Below are 24083 nucleotides of genomic sequence, written 5' to 3'. Positions count from 1 at the left end.
TAGTCACCCTATCTATATTCTACCAGCAAGTGGTCACACGACTATCCTATCTGTTTTGCTAAGTGTTGGACACTTATTCTGTTTTGTTAAGGGTGACAACGTGAGCCCGTGGCCACACCTTCGCTTTATTTATTTATTTTTATTTTTTTTACGAAAATAATGTGTCTCCATACAAAACAATGACAAATTAGTCACGTAAAAATAACTCAAACACAAACGCTAATCATGTGTAACATTTTTCATCAAACCAACGACCAAATTTGACAAAAGAATATCTAAATATTTTGATAGTTTGTACTTTGTAGGTCCGAATTATTGTGCGTCAGAGGACAAACCATCCCACTAGTTCTGGGTTCAAGATTTCAAATGAAATAATGAACACCCTGAATTTAATACATTCATCAATGTTGAAAAAAAAACATGTAATGTTGGCAGAATCAAAGTCGTATCCGGTAATTTCACTCAATAATTTCACTAGCATAATACCAATATGTCAATACCATCAACATCACTAGATTGAGCTGCTTGAGAAAGCATACCTCCTGTGAAAAGTCCGGTGGATAAATATGAAACCAAAGTAGTAGTGCCATAAGCAGAAAATTTTAGCGATATGGATTCAAAAGAGTTCATCATTTTTGCACAACTGTTGTTCCTGCCAAAATCTTTGCCATTTTTGAGTGGAACAATGCAATTCTGTCGTTTCAAGCCCCTCAAGTTAAATGTTCAACGGGGCCGAGCATTCCCATCCAGCTAACCAAATGCTAATTTGCTAATTTGATTAGCCCCAAAGCACAAAATATGTCCCAAAAAAAAGTGATGTATCCAACTAGCTTAAAGTTTGTTGAGTACTGTAGCATTAGGCAAAGCAATAGAGAATATTTTTTTGAGCGCAATAGCTAAAATTTGGCAAGTAAGAATAAATAAAGAATAATTACGTGAGTAGTAAAAGTGGATAGTTAAAATAAGTGAAAAGTATGTATTTTGAAAAAATTGGTGGCTAAAATAAACAAAAACTTATTTCTTTAGCTCAAATTTAGTTAAAGAATGACTAGCCAAATGTGAATGCCCTAACCCTTCCACACCCCTAGAATTAAACAGAAAAGATAAGTAAACAACAGGGGCGAACAACATATCAAACTCCATCTGGAAAACAAATAAAAGCAGTCTTAATTTTTGGTCTACCCAAACATAAAGTACACTTCTAATTATAAAGTTAAATTTCGAACCAGTACCAAGGGAAATTAAGGAAAGTATAATACTCTCTCTCAACACCAGAGGTAGGAAAATTTCTCATCACAAGAGTTCAACATTGAGAAGAACAAGAGAAAGCACATCTTAAGTTTCTACTCTCCAGGTGCAGAGACACCTTGCTTCAGTCTCTCCCTCTTCATCTTCTTCTTGGAGACAGGCTTCTTTTTCCTTGGAGGAATGGTTTTTTGTGCATACAGGTAAAGTACATAATTTCCAACAAGGAAAATCAACAATATCCCAACAACAACAAGCAGCACTATCAATCCTGGGTTAAACCCTTTGGCTTGGGCATCCTTGATCACATTTTCCTGATAATTGCAAAAGCAAATAATGTCATTGCAACGACACGTCAACCAGCAAAGAACTACAATTAACAAGTCAAGAAAGGGTGACATAACCTACCATGTGACATTAACACAATCAACATCAACATTAGTGTTTTATTCTGTGACGAAATATTGTGGACCTATTATAAAGTTACATTCACAGATCACTGAACTTTAAGATTAGTTCCAGTCTTGAAGCTCCATCATTACTCTTGATAAGAGATTCTGGGGGATAACCTACCCTGTAGTGGGTGTGGGGCTAAAGGAAATAATCACATATAACCCGAAAGATCAACTTGGGATCAGTTATAACTGCATTGAATAAAACTTGAAATATTTTGATTCAATCGTCTGAATCAATTCTTAGTTGTTTGTCTTCAGAAATAATAGAGTTTATTTAAGATTGAAATTTATGTTGATTTCCTGCAAACTTACTGATTACGTATGAGAAATAACACATCTCTGTTGATAATGAGTTTTGATCAAATTAATCTCCTTTTTGGTCAAATTATGTGGCATTGGTAGTAAGAAGGATGCCATGAATCTTATTTATCCTAAAATGCCTCCATGTACTGTTTTATAGAAGCTTTTATGATTGAGAATCAAAACATTTTTTGATTTGTCAATGACAAGGTCTATTCATGCGTGCAATACCTTCATAGAGTAGAAAGACATTTATGGAGAGTGAACAAGTTTAACATAAAGCTTAGAACTTAAAAATGATGACGAGAAAGGTTAGCATCTTCATGCATAGTCATTTCTCAACAAATCATTTATATAAGATTGATCGAAGAAAGCAAAAAATTAAGAGAAATTAACATGAATATTATTAGCATCCTGAGGGTTCAGATCAATACGAAATTTTAGTTGACTGAAAACTAATTCCTCCATTAAATACTAAATAGTATGGGACGAAGACCAAATGCAATTCATTGAATTTAAACAGAATGTGGATAACCACCTCATACTGAAATGAAATAGAACTTAGCAAGAAATTAAGACCAAAAATTCATTAAACTTCATTGAATTACATAAACAAAATGAATCAATGATTTACAATTTCAGAGAAGTTACACGTTCTATATATTTTATTAACATATCTGAGAAAATACAGCAGAATATATCCAAAATTTCCGTCGACTGAAAACTAATTCCTTCTCAACTCTGTTTGTTTATCGATACATGAAAAAATTTCCCCGGAAAGTAAACCAAACTATCAGGTTTATCGATTTACAATTTCCTGAACCTTATCGAACATGCATGACAAAGTTTTCCTCCTAACAAAAGAAAACTTTCCTAGAAAATTTTTCCGGAAAATTTTCAGCCGAAACAATCAAAACGTAATAACAAAAACTCGATCGATCAATACAAATAATCTGAATTGAAGTCTAGAATAGATCTTGGAATTGGAAACCTAAACCTTAATTCTATTTATACAGATCTCGCAAAATGATGTAAAGCAATGGCGTAGATTTAGGGTTTTGTGTGAAAGCGTACCATGCGATCGAAGGCGGGAGGTACCTTGTCAGCGAACTCGAACTCGTCGTCCATGGCTGCGACTCAGATCAGCCAAAGAGATCAGCTCGGGAAGGAGCTCCTGCGCGAGCTAACCAGAGAAATTGAACCAAACAAGATTGGAGAAAACAAAATGAGAGTGAGATCTGAAGGATGGAAAATGGAGCCAGAGTCAGACCAGGTATTGACGCCATGACTATATAGCACCTTGGCCAACTAATTAAATTTTTGCCCCCAGCGTTTGGCATATTTCCTCTACCTGCCTTAAAAAAGGCTTTCTTTTTAATGTATATATATAGCCCACGGGTGCCAAAAACCATTTTTATTTTTATTATTATTATTTTTTTAAACGAGGGATCAAGAGGATCTTTTCCACTTTGATTATAAAGTAGGCATAAAAGGTTAACGAGAATGTTTTCATGAGAATTAATTGAGGTAGAACAAGAATTTCATCTGGTTCTCGATATGCTTTTATTATTGAGGGGCTTGTTTTGTCATCGAAATTGTTAACAAACAGGCTTATTCAAGAATAATGTTATCGTCAAATAAAAAGCTTTACCGAAGAGTTACTTACAAGCCAGGACGAAAAGGTTTTATTGTCGAAACCAAACAATAGGTCTCGGCGAGTAAACTACTTTAAGCGGGACAATTTGTATCGTCGGCACTAAGTGGACACGAGAACAACTAATATCTGACGGTGGAACTACAAAAGAAAAAGGCTACCGGTTGGGTCGATGAAAAGTGAGAAACAACCGACGGGCATGAGTGAGAAATTACTGGCGTGACTTTTAGTACCGCTGAGAATTAACTAATTTGTCTATGATGTGGCGACGAAATTGATTATTTTACATCCATAACTAATATCATATTAATGTACCAAATCAAGAAAATTTAAGCAAGAAATGAAATAGTCAGCAACCAAATGTCATTCAATAGGGAAATAAGAGACTATTGATTGTGATTTGGAAGATGAGAAATGCTTGGTTGTACACTCCTATCACACTCACATCCTACATTTGTCTACGTGGACCAATAATGTGAGAGATAGTAGAGAGAGTGTAGTGGAACCTGATTTTTTTAACAACATTATTGGTCCACGTAGACAATGGTGGGATAGGAGTGGGATGAGAGTGTACAACCAAGTATTTCTCTTGGAAGATATTCTCCATAATAACTTTTCCTAACTTTCCTTCTAGAATATTCTCATATTTAAATTGATGTAGTCGTCAAGAATTATCTTAGTTATTATATTTTTCATTTGTTGTTTATTTCATTTCTTAGAAGATTTTACTCTTTAATAGCTTTAGGATCTTTCCATATTTCAGCTTATGTAGCCATCAAGTATTTTCATAGTTTGTTTCTTTTGTTTTATTTTCATTCCTAGAATATTTTATTCTTTTTCTTTTTTAGTTTTAGGGTTTCATTATAAATTATGAGCAACTGTAATGGAATAAACAGTTCAATTTTTGCCATCAATAATATTATCAACGTGTGTGTTGATTTTGTGTATTGAGAACACAGTTTCTCTTTCACGTTTATCGTTTCTCGCTATGTCAACAATGACGAGAAGTGATCCATTTGGCAACGTAATGTGCTCGGAGATTAGCTATCTTAAAAACCTTAGTAGTCGATCAAAAGAAAAAGGAAGAAAGATTATAAGTAATATCATCCACAACAATAGAATGGACCAATTGGCACAAAGGTTATAATTGTTGATCGCCGTGATAACCGAAAGAGAATCATTTCTTAATGAGTGATAATATATACTATACTCTCTTTCTATTGGATTGATGTTGCAATATCAACCGAATAAAATGAAACTGTAATTTATAACATTTCTTTTTTTTTAATAGGTTGTTAGAATTTAAGAGCTATGTAAATGAACATTAGTCTTCCTTTTCCATAAACCTATCTTTTTTGAGTAAAGATAATTCGATTTCAAATCTTGCAATATAATGCAAGCATTTTTAGTAGACTCACAAAAATAGTATTTTGACTATTTTGGTGAGTTAATATGTTGGAATTGTCTAAAATGAGTCTTAGCAGCCTCACTAATTTGGTGAAATAATTTTAGTGTGTGAAAAGTACTTACCAAAAATAGTGAGCATTATTCACTCATCAAAACAATAAAAGACTATTAAAACTTTCTCTTACTTTTTTTTTTTCTTTTTTTCTTTTTTTCTCTATCATGTATCACACGTAACCTTCTTTTTTAGAAAGATTATTTAAATATAATAGTGACAGTGGATAATGGATGACTAAAATAGTAAGATTGTTGTAAATGCTTTAAAACAGAGAATGACTTTAAGAAAAATAAATTTGAACTATTTATAGCTTGTAAAATTTGGTAAAGCTAATAAAAATGCTTTACCATAAAAATCATCGAAATTAATGGCTCCAATGGCTTTAGGAGACTTTGAAGAATCCATGAGAGACAGCAAGGACCAACCCTACAGGGTCGTCCCTATGGCAAGACACCACAAAAACCTCGAAGACAAAGGAAGAACAAGAGACTTAAATTTTTCTACATAAATCTTAATGGAGAAAGTTAGGCCCTATCATAGTGGGCAAATGATATTTGTACACATTTTGTATATATATATATATATATATATATATATATATATATATATTCATATTAAGTGTGAGATTCATACATATGAGACCCGTCCTATATATATATATATATATGGGTCACACACCAATGTGAGTGTGTACAAAATGTGTATAAAAAAATATGTACAAATAGCACATCTCATCAGAGAGTATCTCAAAAGAGATGTAGTATCTCAAAACTCAAAAGAGATGTGTTATTTGCGCATCACCTTGGTGTACATTAAGTGTACAAAAAGATCCATTTAGTGTGAGACACATACATGTGTGAATACCTCGGCTCTATTTATGGCTAGTCGACCACCCCACACTATAAAGTAGGTTTGCTTTTTTAAAATTGAGAGAAAAAAAAAAATAACAAGTGAATTTATTTTTTTTTTTGTTGTTTTTTGTTTTTTTTTTTAAATGTAGTATATTCTGCGAACCAAATGAGACCTGAAACTTATATGGAACTCGTAAAAACAAAAAGTTGAACTCAAAGAAAAAAAAATGATCAAGTTTACAAATTTGTTGTTTGGGTTATCCTTTAAATTATTTCCTACTATGTTTTTTTTAAAATATGATATTTTACTACCCCAAGACACAACTCTTGATTACCTTACCCATGTTGAAAGGTGGTCCTCTAGTAAAAGTAAAAGTTCTCATGTGGGAGTTGGGATTAAGTCTCGGTTTTTGCATCGGACGATAGTAATTCGAATTTTTATGACCCGGAAAGATTTCAAACTCATTTCTCACGCTCTTAAAATATTAGAAATGCCAATTTTGTCCAGAAAAAATTCTTTTTGACACAAGAAAATTGATCAAAAAGTCGTATGGTCACGGTTTCATCCAGTTGGGACTCAGTCTCGGTTTTTGTATCGGACGATAGTAATTCAAATTTTTATGACCCGAAAAGATTTCAAACTCATTAAGTGAACATGAATTGTGTCTTGGGGTGATAATGTATTATATCTCTATTTTATTATTATTTTTTTTAATGTTTTGTTTTGTAATTTATATGAAGAAATGCTTTCTTTAGGTTGAATGCGACAAATGCAAGAATGTGGCTCCTGCGAGTGGTTCGTTAGAGCCTACTATTAATGAGAACTTCTGTTTCCTGTTATTTGTATTAGTTATTTATGGTTGATTTTTCTACTTTACTCATTTCTTTGGTTTTTATTTACTAAATTTTGGTACCTACTTCGCCAAAAAAAAAAAAAAAAAAAAAAAAAAAAAAAAAAAAAAACGCCATCTAAGATGGGAAATCAATTTGGTGGTGAAGAAGGAAAGTTTGTGGACATTATTCCGAATGAACAGGCTCCTTGAAGCTTTTTCAATCTCTTGTCATCCTCAACCTCAAACAGTTTGGCCAAGTAATACTTTCAATCTTTCATTGTTCAACAGATGGTTACCCAAACTTTGTCTGTAAATAAACATTTCATGATTCGTTCTTGCCATTTTTAGGAGCCGGAGCTTGGAGGTGCGTGGCTTTGGACTTGGAATTTGGGTCTTTATTGGTTTGTGAATGGGCCTGCGAAATTACTAGGGCTTGTTTGGGTAGGAGTGGTTTTCAACTCTTTTTTTTTTTTTTTTTTTTAAGAAAAGTACACATATCTGATATTTCTTTAAACTATCAAAAAATGTTATGTCCCCTAAGACCAACAAAAATGACTCTAAATTATTTGTCAATAAGACAAAAATGTCCTTATAAATTCGGAAAAAAAAAAAAAAAACGTTTTAAAAAAGAAAAAAAAAGCTTAAAAAAAAAAGGAAAAAAGAACGAGAAATTAAAAAATAAAAACAAATGAAAAAATAACTGAAATTTATAAAAACAATTTTAAAAAAAAATTAAACAAGCGAAAAAAAAAAAAAGAAATGGTAGTTTGAGAGAAGGGTGATGTGTACTTTTCTGTTTTTTGTTCTTCATATTAATGTTTGGGTAGGATCTTTTCCATTTTTTTTCAATTTATGTTGTATTCAGACTCAATTGACCCGATTGGATTACCCTTTTTTAAAAAAAACTCAACCCGGTTGAAATCGTGAAAACAGAGGGGAAAATGAATTTTACTTTTTCGATTTTGTCTTTTTGTTTTCTAAACTATTAAAACATAATTTTAAAACTTTTGTTAATTTTTGGTATTCACAGTTTAAAAAAAAAAAAAAAAAAAAAACACATACACACAAAAAAAATCGTACACCAGCCCTACATATTGCAATTAGTACTTTTTCTGTTAGAAAGATCGACTACTTTCAAGCCCAAGCTTAAACCATATATGTGCGATGTGCCTTCAAAACACTGAGCTAAAGCCCAACGTAGTTTGAAACCAGGAAAGTTGTTTTGTTTTTTTTAATGAATGTTTACTTACCCACAGGATTTGGTTGCCGAAAAGCCTTATTTTATAGGAGATACTGTGGGTACCCATTTGATTGGGACCATCCAAAGCCACCTGGCATTTGATTCTATTCTCTGAGCCCTAGTTTTCCATCTCCTCTTACGTAATTTAAAATTTTGTAAAGCAGAAAAGATTCTTGGTTAAACGACATGCTTATCGCTTCACTGTATCTAAGATTTTGGGCACTTTTGTTTGGATATGGATAGACTAATTAATGCAACTGTTTAACCCTATTATATTGTACTATGTAGTCTACAGCACATGAGCATCAATATTTGGCAGCGTTCCACCACCTCAACAACGCAACTAAATGCATGCATCAAAGCAGTCAAGAATCTCTTCGTATTTGTTTTTTTTTTTTTCAATAATTTTTTTGACCACCACGATTCGTAAGAAAACAGCTTTGAAATATCTTTTTCACTTTTGAAAGTGAAACAATATATAACTAAGGTGTTTTTGGTAAAGATTTTTTAGATGAATTTTTTTTTTTTTTTTTTTTTTTTCTTTTTTTTTTCTTTTTTTTTTTCTTTTCATAGTAATAAGTAGTGATTGACTTGATATAAAGTATAAAGAAGTTATTAATTTTTTACAAGGAAAAATGGAAAAGTTATTTTGTAATGTTTTTTTTTTTTTTTTTTTTTTTTTTTGTGTGTGTGTTTAAAAAGTAATAAAAATTGATTAATGTGATATAAAAACTGAAAAATATTGAAATGTTTTAAAGTTGATTTTTTATTTTTGGAGAAAAGCGGGGTGAAGAAATGGGTTACCAAATGACCTTGAATTTTTTTGTAAGAAAAAATGAAAAAGTTGTTAAAAAATAATAGATGTAATATACAAAGTGAAAAAAAAAAAAAAAAAAAAAAAAAAAAAAAAAATTGTTAAAAAGTGATTGACGTGAAAAATAAAATGTAGAATGTTTTGAATTTGATTTTTTTAAGGAAAAAATAAAAGTATTTGCCAAACAAACCCTATATGAATTTATCTCACTAAAAAAAAAAAATTTAAAAAAAATAAAAAATAAGCTATTTATAGCATTGTTTGGCAAACAACACGAAAATTTGCCACTTTATTTTTACATTTTTCAATAACAATCAACATCAAAACATTTTAACTTTTTTCACTTTTTATATCACTATAATACAAAATTTTTCACTTTTCTATACAAATTTTTTTTACTTTATATCACATCTATAATTTTTTATTAACTCCAAAACTAACAACCCATTATCCTATTCTATACCGTGCTTTGCCAACAATGCCATATTAGACTTGGCCAAAAAATTCATCTGATGTATCATTTTTTAGTCCAATAAAATTCTGAAGTACAAAAACAAGTATGACAGAGTCACAGAATAGAGATTTTTTCTTTCACTATCATTCAATTGTTAATAAGATATATAAGGCTCCTGCTACAAATAGTACTACATCCTTTTTCTTGTCTTTTTTTTTTATTATTATTTTTTTTATTATTTTTTTTATTTTAATACATAATACGTACAACGATTAAGCCAAATCCAATTAGGAATTTTCGGTAGCTTTTGGTGCATTTTTTAAATGCAAAGGACACGAACAGACTACACTCTACAGAGTCACGTCTAGTCAATGAATTAAAACGTAGGAGGAGTTTGGCACTTTGGCCATTCAATTTTACTGCAATCCGACACGGTGTGCTGGATCTGGGCCATAAGACCAGGATGCATATATAATGTATGCATGGGGCACCAAAAAGTCTGAAGAAAAAAGGTTCACAAAGCTCCAAATCATCTAAATGGCCCTAAAAATGTTTAATGTTGTCTTTTTGGTGCCAAACAATGTCTAATGCCATGGATTAAATGGCTGTAAAAGCAGCTAATTTTTGCTGTTCTCTAAGCTTTTGCTGACCCTTTTCAGCCAATACTTTTTCAACAAAGCCGACCACCGAATTGCCTAGTTTTTTCCTTTGGAATAATGACTTTTACACTCGAAACACTTCTTATGAGATTCAGCCGTACGTCACTTCGATTAACAAGAAAAGCAACCTCAAAGATGGACCAAAAAATGAAAATCATGACATGTTAGGAAGAGGAATATGTCCACTCAATTCCATATTATTGTGCCGTTATCCGCACCAGAAACAAAATAATAGACATCTTAGAAAAGTGGATAATAATAATAATAATAATAAATATGCACTCCTTTTGTCACTATACTTTACCAAGCCTCTACTCAAACTCTAATCTCTACTTTTGACTTTTGGGAGACTGCTTGTGAAAGCAACCGCCCCACCTCTCCCACAAAACCATCCTATCCAATCAATGGAAGAAAACGACCTCCACCACCGTAACCAATTTCTCAGCCACTCTACCGTGGATTACAGGCAAAATTGCACCTCCCAGGTCCTAAAAAACTTTTGCGTTATTATGATTTATACATAATTAATTAAACAAATGAATACATGCACTAATTAAGACAATCAAAAAGGCAAACCTCTGGTCTTGATCAAACCATGTCGCCGCCGATTATCAAGCCGTTCTCCGATGAGGAGGTGGACATATTGATCATAGCATTGCAGTCGGAAACACTGTCCTGCAAGCTCAGCAAGAGGTGGGAAGTGCTGAAACTCATGGAAGGCTTTGTTCTTGGAACAATGGGGACTTCAGCCTCACCCACAAGCATCTGAACGACGCCCCTCATCGTCGGTCTAGCTAATGGGTCAGGATGAGAGCAGGCCAGGCCAACGTACAGAATCCTCCTCATCTCCCCCTCATCAAATTCACCGGCAAGCCCCGCGTCGGCAGCCGCTAACAGCCGCCCTTCTCTGTGTAAACTCCAAACCCATTCCACCAAGTTGCTGCAAACCCCGACTTTCCCACCAGCAGCTACAGTATCTTTCTCAATGGGCCGTCTTCCGCTAGCCACTTCAAGAACCACAGCTCCATAGCTAAACACGTCAGTTTTTTCTGTAGCTCTCCCAGTTAGGAGATACTCAGGCGCCAAATACCCCATTGTTCCAGCTGCCACTGTTGCATCCGGGGATTTGTCGTGCTCAATTTGCCTCGCCAAACCGAAATCTCCTAACCGGGCATTGAAACCCTCGTCCAACATTATGTTACTACTCTTTATATCTCTATGAATCACCTGGTTTTCGCATTCTTGATGCAAATAAGCCAGAGCGGAGGCGACCCCTAACAAAATTTTCCGCCTATGAGGCCATGGCAGAGGCGTTCTCGCTTCAAACAGAGCTTTGTCAAGGCTCCCATTGGGCATCAAGTCATAGACTAACAAGATTTCACCCTTCTCGTGGCACCAGCCTTGAAGCCGAACAAGATTTCGATGCCTAAGAGTTCCAATTATGGACAATTCAGATAGAAATTCATTCTTCCCCTGACTGCTATGACTACATCTCTTCACCGCCATAATGTCGCCGGTCTCCGGTAATATACCCTTATAAACGGTCCCAAATGCGCCGTGACCAATAATTCTATTTGCATTGAAGCACTTCGTTGCCGACTTGAGCTGCCTATAACTGAATTCCTTCGGCATTTTGATAATCTCGGAAGTAAGCGAATCAGGTCTCTTGACGCGTTTGATCCTCTTAGAGTACACCCAGATTAGAGCACCGGCAAACAGAACTAAAACGAAAGCCCCTGCAGTGACCACCCCAGCCACAGCTCCCGGACCTTCCTTACAGAGCTGGTTGTGACAAGAAGAAGGCTTACTGTTTTTCTGCGAGGTACTCGAAGCTGAATCGGACCCAGAGGGAGCCACTGAAGGCGGCGGCGACTTTACAGAATTAGCCGTTGGATTCGTCAGCGTAGCCGTTGGAGGAGGCGGGGACGATGAACCCGAATTTGTGTCGAACGAAGAACTAAAGCTCCACCATTCAACACTGTGGATCTCTGTGCTCCCCTGAGTCGACCCAGAGAATCCAACGTACATAAAATCACTCACGTACTGATCTAAATCCAAACTGAACGACAAGAGGGGCTCTTTGGGTTTCAGATTCGAGTACGAAACTGATATGTTGAACACCCCGGTGGAGCCGCCGTACTCGATCCACACGTTAACCAAATTGCCGCTCTTGAGATCGATCTCTATACCGTCCAAATCGCCGACCTGGGACGAAACCATGCTGTTCAGATCCAAGCCCACGTGGTTTCCGTTAACGTCCTTGAACTCCACGTCCATTAAGGTGTCGAACTCGACCGCCACGAAGCCCGAGGGCGAGCCCTTATCGGTGACGAGCCCCAGGAACCCACCGGCATCTCCGACTGTCTCGTCGTCCGGGGAGATTACGAAAGCGAGCCCGCCGCCGATCGACGAGGGGTTTAGGTTGCTGACGGAGAAGGAGAAGAATGTCGAGAAGCTCGCTGGAAATTGGGTCCCGGGCAGCCGGAACTTGACCGGTTTGCTGTAGAGAACCCGACCGGCGCCGGAGTTGGGGACGGGGAGGTCACGGGTGAGCCTTACGCTCCCGTTGCTCATGTGGGCGTCCCCGAGGAGCTTGAGGCTGCTGAGAGTTAAGGTCCCGAAGTCGAATTCGGTGATGGCGACGGTAATGGTACTGTTGAAAAAGCAGAGCAACAGTACAACGGGAACAAAGACAATACCAGAAAATTTACAAGAAAGTTTCAACATTGCGTTGTTTTTAATGAACGCCCATCAGAGAATTAAATGGCAGGTTGAATTTGCGGTGGTTGGGCGACTCTAGAAGAAGAACAAGATTGAATCACGAGGTTTGTAAGAGAGAGGATGAGAATGGGTTCTTTGCCTAAAACCAGACAACCCAAGGAAACAAACAAAGAATACAATAATATGCAAAGGCAGAGCATCCAAAGGGAAGTTGAAGGAGACAGGTGGATGGGTGGGGCGACACGTGTACACTCGCAACGGTTATTTTCTCGGTGGAAAAGAAAACATTTTCTTCTTTTTCCTACAGTTCATACCTTTTACGGGACATCTGGTTGCGCGTGGTTGCCCTATCGCGTGTATTCAAGTTCCATTAAATCTTGGATAGATATTTATACAAATTGATTATAGGAAATTTCTTAAGAGAACTCACAGTGGAGTAATCATTTTCTATTCTTAGCTAATACTATGATATTTCATATATCCCCCTAAGCTTTTAATTACAGATCTTGCCAACCCTAAAGTCCAATACTATGATATATCATATATCCCCCTCCCCCCTAAAAATAAAAAATAAAAAAATGTTAGATTCGTGTTAGGTTCACGGATCGTGTAAAAAATTATATCCCCCTCCCTAAAATAAAAAAAAAAAAAAAAAAAAAAAAAGAAAGAAAGATAGAAAGAAAGAGGAGCAAAAGAGTATAAATAAGGCAAAGACTATATATAAATGTAGCTTCAAGATCACCAGTAATGTCTCTATCTTTCAAGTGTTGATCAATGTGGAAAAATAAAGCAGCAGCCGACAACTTGCAGCCAAAATACTAGTGTGGATCGATGTCTTCCAAGTTTATGATAGGTTAATGTCTAAACTAAAAAATAATAATAATATTTAAATAATATAGAGTTAAGAATAGATAATTGGATGTATAGTACTTTTTAAAACTCATTAGCTAAATTAGATAAAGTAAGTTTTGATTAGCTATTTTAGATTAAAATATAGATAATCAGATAGGAATGCTCATTGTCATTCAAAATCTAAAATACATTTTCCATCTACATGTGAACAATGACACTGTTCATAGATCTATATATTTTTTTTATTTGTTTTTCTCTTTTCTCAAGACATCTTTTCATTTTGTCTTTTGCCATTTTCCATGGATCTTCTCATTTCCCCACCATATTTCTCTCATCCTCTACTTCTTGAATCTCTCTCTCATTAGTCAAATTCTAGCAGAAATTCCCTCGCATTTTTCTCTTCTTCTTCGAAACCTATCCCCCTTCCCATTTCGTTCTTCACCATACGATACCCAAAGGGAGAGAGCGTGGTAGAGAGAGAGAGTGGGTATAGGATTTGGGTTTTAGATCTGCGAGTCTTGTTTGTCTTTGTATATTTTGTTGCAAATTTTCATGTCAATTTTGTTTTGATAGGCTGAAATTTATGATAAATCTTTCGAAATCCATCCCCCTTCTCATTTCATTCTTCACCAGATGAGGGAAGAGAGAGAGAGAGAGAGAGAGAGAGATACAAGATCACATACTCATTTCTTGATGGGTAGTGATCTTTTGCATAAAAAAAAATGATTTTGTTGATGCTTTGATGAGTTAGAGAGGATACAATGCCTTGGCTATTTCGACGAAAGAGCTGATAATGGGGAAGAAATATAAAAGGAGCTGCATGATGAGGCCATATTTGTAGGATAGTGCGTGGATGGATCAGTGGGGAAGTAGATACACGTTTAGATAAATGTTTTGAAAATGGCTAGCTAAACTAGCAAAAAACAATTTTGATTAGCCATTTTGAATTGAAAAATGGTTTAATGATTGTGAGAAATATTTGTTTTTTAATAATATTTGTTTTTAATTATTTTTTTTAATAATATTAATAAAAAAGTATATGCTTTTTTTTATATATATTTAACGTATACACAATTTATAAGAAATATCTATCCATCAAATCTTTTGATTTATAAAAAACTCCTTTTTTCTCCTCAAAAGTCCTATCATCAACGCTTTCACCGAAAAAGAAGAAGAGAGAGAGAACACAAAAGAATAAAGAAAAAGGTACGATTTTGTCTTGTTGACAGGAGCGTGAACACACACGCGGGGTCGAAGCGTGCGTGAAGGTATTGTTTTAGCCTTTCCTAGACAGATGACGGTGAGCCTTAAGCAGTGAGTTGAGTTAAACAGTATCATTACACGTGACTTTAGAGTCAACAGAAGCTTATTGGTGAAGCCAGTAATAATCGTCTAAGGTCTTCTATTGTACAGTGCGCAGAGTGCGTCACACGCATCCCGTCCACGTCACCTTTCCGTTATTTCCACGTAAGCACTTTGGAATCATGGGCACGCACGCTTTAGAATTTTTAATTATGCGTGGTGGGTTTGAGGCTTTTCCAAGTTACGAGTTTGATCCATCTGTTTGTATATTCATGATGATTGCTGCGGTCGACCGCAGAGACAGTACATTTTCATTGATGGATTATTGAATCGCATGTGGTGGGGTCTTTGCCGGTCCCATGCGTTGGTGGACATGCAGAATCTCTATTCGTTGAAACTGTCCGGGCCCAGGTGGGCTGATCTGAATGGTGGAGAACACTGACGTTGCCATTTCACGGTACGTGACGAATCTCTTGTCATTGGATAGTTTATGGTGGCTTAGTTCTTACATGTGCTCCAAAGTCCACACTATTTATTTGTTTAAATTGTTATTAATTTGAACAGTTGGTGTAAAATAGATTTATTTATCTGTTTGTTCAAACAAATTTTAGACGAAGAAAAATTAAGGAAGGCCGAAGAATAGTACATGTACGGCGTGTGCCGTAAGAGCCCCATCAGTTGTAACCTCTCCAATCCGGTTCCCCCGACGCTATGAACTGGGGGGGGGGTCTTTTCTTTGCTTATCGTATGTATCGGCTTTGTTTTGTCCAAAATCAAGGAGGCATTTCGACGGTCGCCGATCAATTTCATAGATCTTATCGGCAGACAAAAACAGAGACAATTTTCAAGATTTATGATGTCCAGCTATTCAGACAGATAAGTCTTTTACAAGCTATTTTAGGATAAATAGTTGATGTGAATTAAGTCTACTTTAGAACGCACACAAAAGCCTAAGAAGTGAGGACAGCTGGGTTAGAGTGGGCAAGTTGCTCTTGGAGATTACTATCATGAGATGGCCAATGACATGTGAACAAGGTTCTATCATTTTCAGATAGGAATGGCATTGATCGTATTTTATTCTAATTATAGCATATATTAAACAATAAAATTCCCTCGAAACCAGAGATAGCATATATTGGTTGGAGAAATTAATGCTTTTTATATTTGATAACATTCTTTTCCAGTACGTAATAAATAATAAAAATTACATCATTAATTCAAATGTGTTGCAAATAAGAATCATTTTTGGGCTCATAGTATTAAACACGAGGGCCCCGTTTGAAAACCTTGTTGCCCTCCCCTCCTTTTGGGTTTTTTTTTTTTAATGATTGAAAATTAAAATTGATGTGATATAAAGTTGATATAATTTATATGGAAAAATGAAAAAAAAAAAAAAAAATTTGTATTGTAGTGAGTTTTTTATTTAAAAAGTAATAAAAAAGTGTTGATATGATATAAAAAGTGAAAAAAGTTAAGAATGTTTTGAAGTTGATGTTTTTTGGGAGAAGTGAAGAAAAGGGGAAGGGAGGGGAAAGTAGTTCATTGAAGAACTTGCTTCAATTGGACTCTCTCTCTTATGCATAAGAAAATGTTTGTGAAAGTGTGATCGTATTAAAAATTAATTTTAGGTTTTTTTTTTTCTTTTTAAATAGAAAATTTTTTTAGGAAAGAAAATTCCTAGTAAAACTCAGTTGGCTTTAATTTATCTAATGCTCCGTTTGTTTCGACATAAAATGATTTCCATCGTAAAATATTTTCGGCGAAAACATTTTTAGAAAAAATAATTTTTTCAAAAATATTTTTCGGTGTTTTGCTCGCATGAAAAAATTACGAAATGCGAAAATCAGAGTTTGGCAAATGCCGCCGGAATCCGACAACGTCCGGTCGTCGTTGCCGGGTTCTGGCGAGCAAGTTTGACCGGATCCGGCCGAATCCTGAATGTTTTGGCTGGATCCCGACTGGATCAGTGGCCAGATCCGGCCAGAGCCGGCCTGATTCTGGCCATTTTGGCAAGACTGGCCGGCTTCTGACCATGGCCGAAATTCGGCAATATTCCGATTAGTTTCGATCGGAATCTAGTCTGCTGGCATCCAGCGACGACAGGTTTCCAGCGAGTGAATGTTGCCAGACTTCGTCACCAGCTGGATTCCAACAACCGACAATTGCTGAATTCTGACAATCGGATATCAAACGTGCATGTAAGGACAAAGAGTTTAATTTCGAAAAACGATTTACGGTTTAAAAAACTGTAAATCATTTTCTAAAAATTAAAGGAGCTTTTACGGTCAAATTGAAAATGATTTTCGTAGACCATTATTTTTTTCTCTTACCAAATACCGTAAAATGCTGAAATCATTTTATGCCGAAACAAACGGAGCATAAAGTTCAATCAATGATATCTAACCAAATCCTTCTAGAGAGAGGGTTTATATAATTGATATAACATCGGATGACATTAATTATTTCCAAACTTAAAATATATGCTCCTATACCATTCCCACTCACACGATCAATCGGATCCATTGTGAATTCTATCATATGAGTAGGATTAGTTTGAAATCAATAAATGCTACTATATCTCGGTCATAAAGGAGTTTAACAAGAAGGTTGAAACGCTCTGTTCTCTCTCCTGAAGACTTCTTCATCGATACTTATGGCTGTTGAGGAGGAGGTAGTGAAATCCACTCCCTCCTCCTCCTCCCCCTTCCCCTTTACTCCCCTCCTACTCCTTTCCCCTCCCTTTCTCGTTTCTTCTGAGCCTCAAATAGCCTTTTTGGAGGTCTTATCCATCACTCTAGGCAATTTATCTTGGTTCAACATCTCCTTTGGCTTCTCATCCACAGCTGAAGGTCCTATTTCAGCCACCACATGCCGTCCTCAGCCTTGTATCTGCCCCCTTCTTGAAGTTCTTGAATTTTATTTTTTTAAAATCAAATCTATACTTCATAAAGCTTCACAACCACACACGTCACTCCACTGTAATCTGGGCTTCCTCTGCTCTGCTCTACTCTACCATCAGCCACTTCCACATCCGGCCACCACACTCTTGCAAGTAGATCTTACTCACGAGAGCTTGTCCCACACGCGTCGACACCTAGATAATGCAACGCTGCTCGTGACAGCTTCCTCCGCCTTCCACAGCTGCCGTCGAACACCCATGGTGATTTGCATCCACCTAGCAACCATCGCCGGCACCTGAAGACCACGCGCCAGCGAGTTTCCTCTACCCCGCTAGCAACAAATATGCTGTTCCATAATTTTTTTTTGCTTTCCCTAGTTTACCATTTTTGTATTTCTGGCCTTTTTGTTTTATGTATCTTCTACATGTTCCCTGTAATTGTTATCTGATAGGTGTTTGGGTAGGGTTCATCAGGACCCTATCCACACCTTTAACCACCTTTACTGGCGGCATAGGTTCTTGGCATTCGTGCCAAGAATCAATAGGCCCATGTCATTCATTTGATACATTGTCTGCTTTCTTTGGTGCTTATTGTTGGTTGCTCAACCCTAACCTGTTCTTTTTAGTTGTAATTTTTCTTCATTTACCTATATAAATAAATAAATATATAATTGCTGCTATCACTCTCTTTTTTTTTTTTCTTTTTTTTTTTTTCACAATGACATATGCTCCAAAGGTGGGGGTATAGTGTAATGACAACGAATGTCAGAAGGTGATTTAATCTATATATGTAAAAGTAATTTTAGAAATTATATTTTTATTCCACAATTATTTCATAATATTGTTGTGTCAATTCCAATCAATCATTAAATTTTCTTTTTTTATTTAACAAGAACTGATATAATGGTTGTTTGGAATGGACAAGCTAGCATTGTGAGATAATTGTGGGATAAAATAACTTCTAGTAGGGATTTGATTCCTACACAATGCCACCACAACAACTGCACAACACCTCCTCACATAGGGGTGGGCCCCACACACTGAGCCCCACTCCTATGTGAGGGGGGGTGTTGTGCAGTTGTTGCGGTGGTGTTGTAAATCTATCATTTTTCATTTGGTTTTTCAAAAGTAATGACATAAATGAAACTTGTGAAACATATGTGAATACAACGTAAAAATATCATTATTTTTTTAAACAATACTTTTTAAGTTTATGAATTGATAAGTCATATTGGTAATGTAATATGAACTATAGTGAAATATATAATATCCAATGACAAAGTAAATTACTAATCTTGAAAGAAAATTAGAGAACTTGAGAAAGAATTAAGAAGAAAAAAAATACTTAATTTGAAAGTAGAGTTGTAATAAATATGCATGAAAATAAATGTCTTCGAATTATAAAGAGCTAGCTAATACAAATAAATAAGATTGTGATGGAAAAATAAAGAAGAGTTAACAATAGTGAAAACTTTATTATTTATCAATCTCAACATCATACAAAAAGGGACTCTAAATGTCAATACTATGGCCCCTTCCGTCTTTAGAGGGATTTAGATAGCTTGCAATAGAATGAAATGACCAAGATTCTTCCATGTATACTACTTGTTAAAAGCCTAGAACTCTTTCTTTTAGCAGTCACTACCACCCTCATCTTAGCACCGTTACACTCACTAGCCTCGCTATCACTAGCTACCAATCTCCCACCCCCAAAGTAGTCAAAGGTGTGGCTGACCACCTCCACTAGAGGTGGTGGTGAGAGACTGGCATACTGCTTGGTCGATCGAGCTTGTTGCAAAAACCCTAAATTTTGCATTTTCGACTTTATTTTATTTTTTTGTTATGTCTTGTCTTATCTTTTCTGAGTTCTTTAGTACTCTATTTTATGGTGACCTTGGCATGCAAGGCTTAGGTGGTAAAATGCCCAGAGATGAAAGAAAAAAATTTGAAAGAAGTACAGGGCAGATATGAGCCATTTGAGGGCTTGAATAAGGGCACAAAATTGACTGTTGAGGCTAGGGGTGTTTGAAGTTCTAATGTGGTGGTGTGGAAAGGTAGTTTCCGAAAATTGTGAGGTAGATGTGCATCGACCTCATGAAGGAATCATGATAGAAGGAAATGATGAAAGTGAAAGGTGGATGTAGATGAAGGAAGCCAACTCATTGACAAGGCAGAACCATTGCACAACATGTAATACCCAAACTATTATGTTTGGATAAATGTCAAATCTATAAAATGTTGTGGTGATCATTCATGGCTCTCCATAGTATTGGATAAGGGTGGGCACAGGCCGGATTTCACCTTTTTCCTAAACCTAGCTCGCAACTTATGGGTTTCAAACCCGTGACCCACAACCCACGAATTGTGTTTTTCATCTGTTAGTCTTCAGGTCATGCAGTTCGGGGTAGGTCGGTTATTTCAATTTTTTAATTTTTTTTTTTCACTTTTCTCATTTAATTTGATTGGGCCCAAAAAAATCTGGGCTTATTTTCAGTTTCTTTAATTGAAAAATTGAAAAAGCAACTTAGGCTTATTTTCAATTTATTTAATTGAAAAAGAAAACATTTTAATAATTCTATGATGTTCGAAACATTCTATTTTAGAAATCACTTCACATCCTAAAAAATCAGTCGTTCAACCAAAAAATTTAAAAGTTCAACACATTGAAGACATTAAACTTAAATGATCCAACAAACATAAAGCTTAAAAGTTACATAAAAGATAAACCATTAAATAATAAAAGATAAACCAACAGGTAACATCCACCAAAATACTAAACCAGCAGTCACAACACAAATAAATTCTCTAAACCAGCAACCTAGCATTGCAGGACCTTTAACTAATCGTCCCCAAGCAAAATGCTAACGTTCTTCAATGTTATTTCTACAAAAGAGAATGAAAAACAGAAAAAAAAAAAAAAAAAAAAGAAAAAGAAAAAGAAAAAAAAAGAAAAAAAAAGAGAGAGTTTGATTTACAATCATAATTCAAACTAATAAATAGAGTAAGCAAATCATTAAATAAATTAACATGTGAATAATAGAAAGCTTACCTGATTCGAGCTTATAACTTTCAGCATAATCAACTTTCTTTGAATCATAACCATTGCTATCGCTTATGGGTTTTGACCTTAACCAATTTTGTTAACATACCAAGGCTTCAACTGTACTCAGAGCCAACGAACTCTGAAAAGGATCCAACACAAGACCTCTAGTGCTGAAAGCCAACTCTGAAGCAACTGTTGTAATGGGAATGACCAAAACATCTCGTGCTATTTGGGCAAGTATTGGGAATTTGGTTGAGTTCACCTTCCACCAATTTAAAATATCAAAATTAGCATTCAATTTTTCTACCTCCTCCATCAAATACCAATCTATCTTCGATTTTCTTTCCACATCACTTTTAGAAGTTCGATACTTATGAAACGTATTCATGAAGTGAAGTGAATGGTCACTATTATCACCTTCATCTATTGTAATTGAGGAATATTGAGACGAATCAGTAACATGATGAGCTCAAGATGAACTCCCACCAATGATGTTATAGTGATCATATAATTTGTCAATGTGGTACCTCAATTTTATAATCATTCGAGTTGCTTACTCAACATTGAGAACTTTTTTTGAACCAATAATCTAATAAAACCAATTTGGTGTATGGATCAAGTACAATCGCAACAAACAACATCAAGTTAACCCTATCAAGATCTCCCCGTTACTTGTTGTACTTCATATTCATTTTCTTTGCCATAACACTCAATAAATAATCACCACTCTCACTAAAAGCTTGTAAATGTGCTTGAATGCCACAAATTTCTTAGAAGTACATATTAAATGTTACATTCAAAGAACCTGAAAGTCGCATGGTCACATCGTAAAAAAGTTTTAGAAACTTGAGAAAAACTCCAATATTTTCCTAATCACCAAAAGTATGAGGTCTCAAACCCCTTCTCCCTTACTCTTCCTCAAACAACGTAGAAACAAACTGTCAATCTTATTCTTCCATAAGTTGTAAAGCACTTTGACATTTTTCTGCAGTTTCTAACATCTTATATGTGGAGTTCCATCTAGTTGAAACATCAAGACACAACAAACCTTTAAACTGAATTTGTTCTTTCTCCATACTACCCTTGAACTTTTCAAATCTTGAAGGTGAAGACTTCACATATTTCACTGCATTTCAGACCTTCACAATAGACTCACTAACTTCTTTCAAACCATCAATCACAATAAGATTTAGTATGTGTGCACAACTTGAAAAACATAATAGACTTCTAATTTAGTGTGTGTGTGTGTGTGTGATTAATTGTGTAACAAAATATCTAAATGCAGAATTTAAAGAAGACATATATTTTGTTAATGAAGTGGAAACTCAGTTAAGAGAAAAACCACTCTTGGGCAGCCAAACCCAGGATTTTTACTATTCAGAAGACAATACTAGTAATAAAGCAAGCGCACTCACATACCCGTTATGCAGTGGTCAGACCGTGCACTCTGACGTGTACCTATACACGAATGGCTCACAACCAGGTCTTTTACCTGAAGGAGTCTTCAATCGAATCTTTTAGCTTAGGGCTCCTCCCTAAGCTATACTTCACAGGTTAATCAAATCACACAAGAACCACCCTAAGAGAGCTAGCAAATATCTATGTTTCTGCCTAAACACCCTCTCTTAGTACAAAGGAATTCAGTATCGAATTCTTAAATAATACATGCCTAAAGACTTCTATTTATAGGCTATAGAAAACTTAGACAAATGGCGTTTGGACGGCAAGCAGCAACTGACTTCAAATTACACAATCTCACGAGTTTCTTTATTAATCTCCAGTCATTGAGTCTGGACAGTTGAGCCCTAGCGTCCGGATAGTTGCTTGCAATGTTCACTGTTTGCGCCCTTCAGTTTGCTGTTCGGACACCTGTGCTAACAGGTGCTATCAAGTTTTGGTGTCCACTGGGATGTCCGGACATTTGTGCGAACATGAGCTCTCTGTGGTTGGTGTCTGCTGAGGTGTTTGGGCGCTTCTTCGAACACTAGTGGATGTCTGGACAGTTCCTCTTGACCGTCCAGATGGTAAGTAAGGAACCGATTTTGCTGAGTTGTAAACTGTGCAGAATATTCCGGACAACTAAAAATTGCCTTTCTTGAGCTGATGACACTAATGATATTTGTCATATTAAGGCTTTCCATGTTAAAGAAATTAATTCCTGAATATTCTGAAGACTCTAAAAAATTCGGTATCCCTGTTAAGGCAGGAGACGTACATAATAGTTATTTTGTTAACAGAATGCAGCAAATTAAAAACTAATATAACTTTATATGCATAAACTCATTCTCCAATTTGGTGCCCACCTTATCTCTCGTTCTCCTCTTCAGGTACTCAATAACAGTATCATTAACACTAGCATTGTTAATCATAATAGTAAAAATGCAACTAATATCCCAATCAAGCATACAAGACTCCACCTTCTTCCTAATAGTCTCCCATTTTTTATTAGAAATTGAAGAAAAATTTATAATTCTCTTGTGTACATTCCGATCACTATCAATAAAATGGTAGGTGATACACATATAATTAAGATTTTACACCGAAGTCCACGTATCAATGGTAAGACAAACCCGAGCACCGGTTGTCAAGAACATTGCCCTTAACTTTTCCTTCTAAGATATAAAGATCTTCATACAATCCTTCATCATAGTGTAACTAGAAGGGATTTGAAACCTAGACTCAACTGTCTTCATGAAATCATGAAAATCTTCACCCTCCACAAACTTAAAAGGCAACTCATCCACAATTATCATCTTAGCCAAAGCTCCCCTTATTTTCTTAACATTTTATTTCGCAATGACAAGATTACTGACAAATCCTTCTTCCTCTTATCCTTCATTCTTAGCATCAAAACTCAACTTTGATTGTGATTTATTTAATGAGATAATTGCACCGTTGGTCCCTGGGTTGGCCATAATTATTTTTCAATCCCAGTGGTTCAAAAAGTTCATGGGAGGTCATCATGGTAAACAATAATTACGAATAACTCCATGTACCAATTTTTCATCCACTAGGTTTACAGATTCCGTTAGTCAGCCACGTCACACCCAATAAGAAGCTGACACGTGTCCATTACAATAAAAATAAATAAAATATAAGAAAAATAGAAATAAATAAAATAGAAATATTTGTTTTTTTTTTTTTTTTAACAAAAAAATAATAAAAAAAAAATACAAAGGGATGGCTGCCGGCCACCTTTGGGGGTGGCCTTAGTGGTTGGGCGGCCACCCCCAAAGAATTTGAGGGTGGCCGGGGGAGGTTGCGGCCACCCTGATAGGTGGCTTCGGGCCACCCCTAAA

General features: G+C 35.6%; 2 protein-coding genes across 3 annotated transcripts; both read right to left on the bottom strand.

The window, feature by feature from the left end:
- Positions 1-1144: 1144 nt before the first annotated feature.
- On the bottom strand, positions 1145-3274 carry LOC133872215 (DNA-binding protein S1FA-like). 2 transcript variants are annotated; one of them, XM_062309663.1, is made up of 2 exons: positions 3099-3274; positions 1145-1559 (listed from the first exon to the last, which is right to left on the bottom strand). In XM_062309663.1, the coding sequence occupies exons 1-2, from the start codon at positions 3126-3128 to the stop codon at positions 1344-1346; spliced, it is 246 nt and encodes an 81-aa protein (XP_062165647.1). In that variant the 5' UTR covers positions 3129-3274; the 3' UTR covers positions 1145-1343. The 2 variants fall into 2 exon arrangements, with proteins under 2 accessions (XP_062165647.1, XP_062165646.1); XM_062309662.1 differs by having other exon boundaries at positions 3075-3271.
- A 6946-nt stretch (positions 3275-10220) lies between these two features.
- LOC133873044 (L-type lectin-domain containing receptor kinase VIII.1-like) lies at positions 10221-12857 on the bottom strand. The gene is made up of 2 exons (XM_062310756.1): positions 10544-12857; positions 10221-10455 (listed from the first exon to the last, which is right to left on the bottom strand). Exon 1 carries the CDS (start codon positions 12692-12694, stop codon positions 10556-10558), a length of 2139 nt encoding a protein of 712 aa, XP_062166740.1. The 5' UTR covers positions 12695-12857; the 3' UTR covers positions 10221-10455; positions 10544-10555.
- Between the last annotated feature and the right edge of the window lie 11226 nt (positions 12858-24083).

This window comes from Alnus glutinosa, chromosome 7 (assembly GCF_958979055.1).
Source record: "Alnus glutinosa chromosome 7, dhAlnGlut1.1, whole genome shotgun sequence".
In the NCBI taxonomy this organism is placed as follows: domain Eukaryota; kingdom Viridiplantae; phylum Streptophyta; class Magnoliopsida; order Fagales; family Betulaceae; genus Alnus; species Alnus glutinosa.
This window is presented reverse-complemented; position numbering and strand designations above follow the sequence as displayed.

Excerpts from the sequence above, each read along its gene's own strand:
- LOC133872215 (XM_062309662.1), bottom strand. The coding sequence starts at position 3,128 with ATGGACGACGAGTTCGAGTTCGCTGACAAGGTACCTCCCGCCTTCGAT. Across the intron at positions 1,560-3,074 it reads CTCCCGCCTTCGATCGCATG|GAAAATGTGATCAAGGATGC; the intron begins GTACGCTTTCAC and ends TGCAATTATCAG.
- LOC133873044 (XM_062310756.1), bottom strand. The coding sequence starts at position 12,694 with ATGTTGAAACTTTCTTGTAAATTTTCTGGTATTGTCTTTGTTCCCGTT.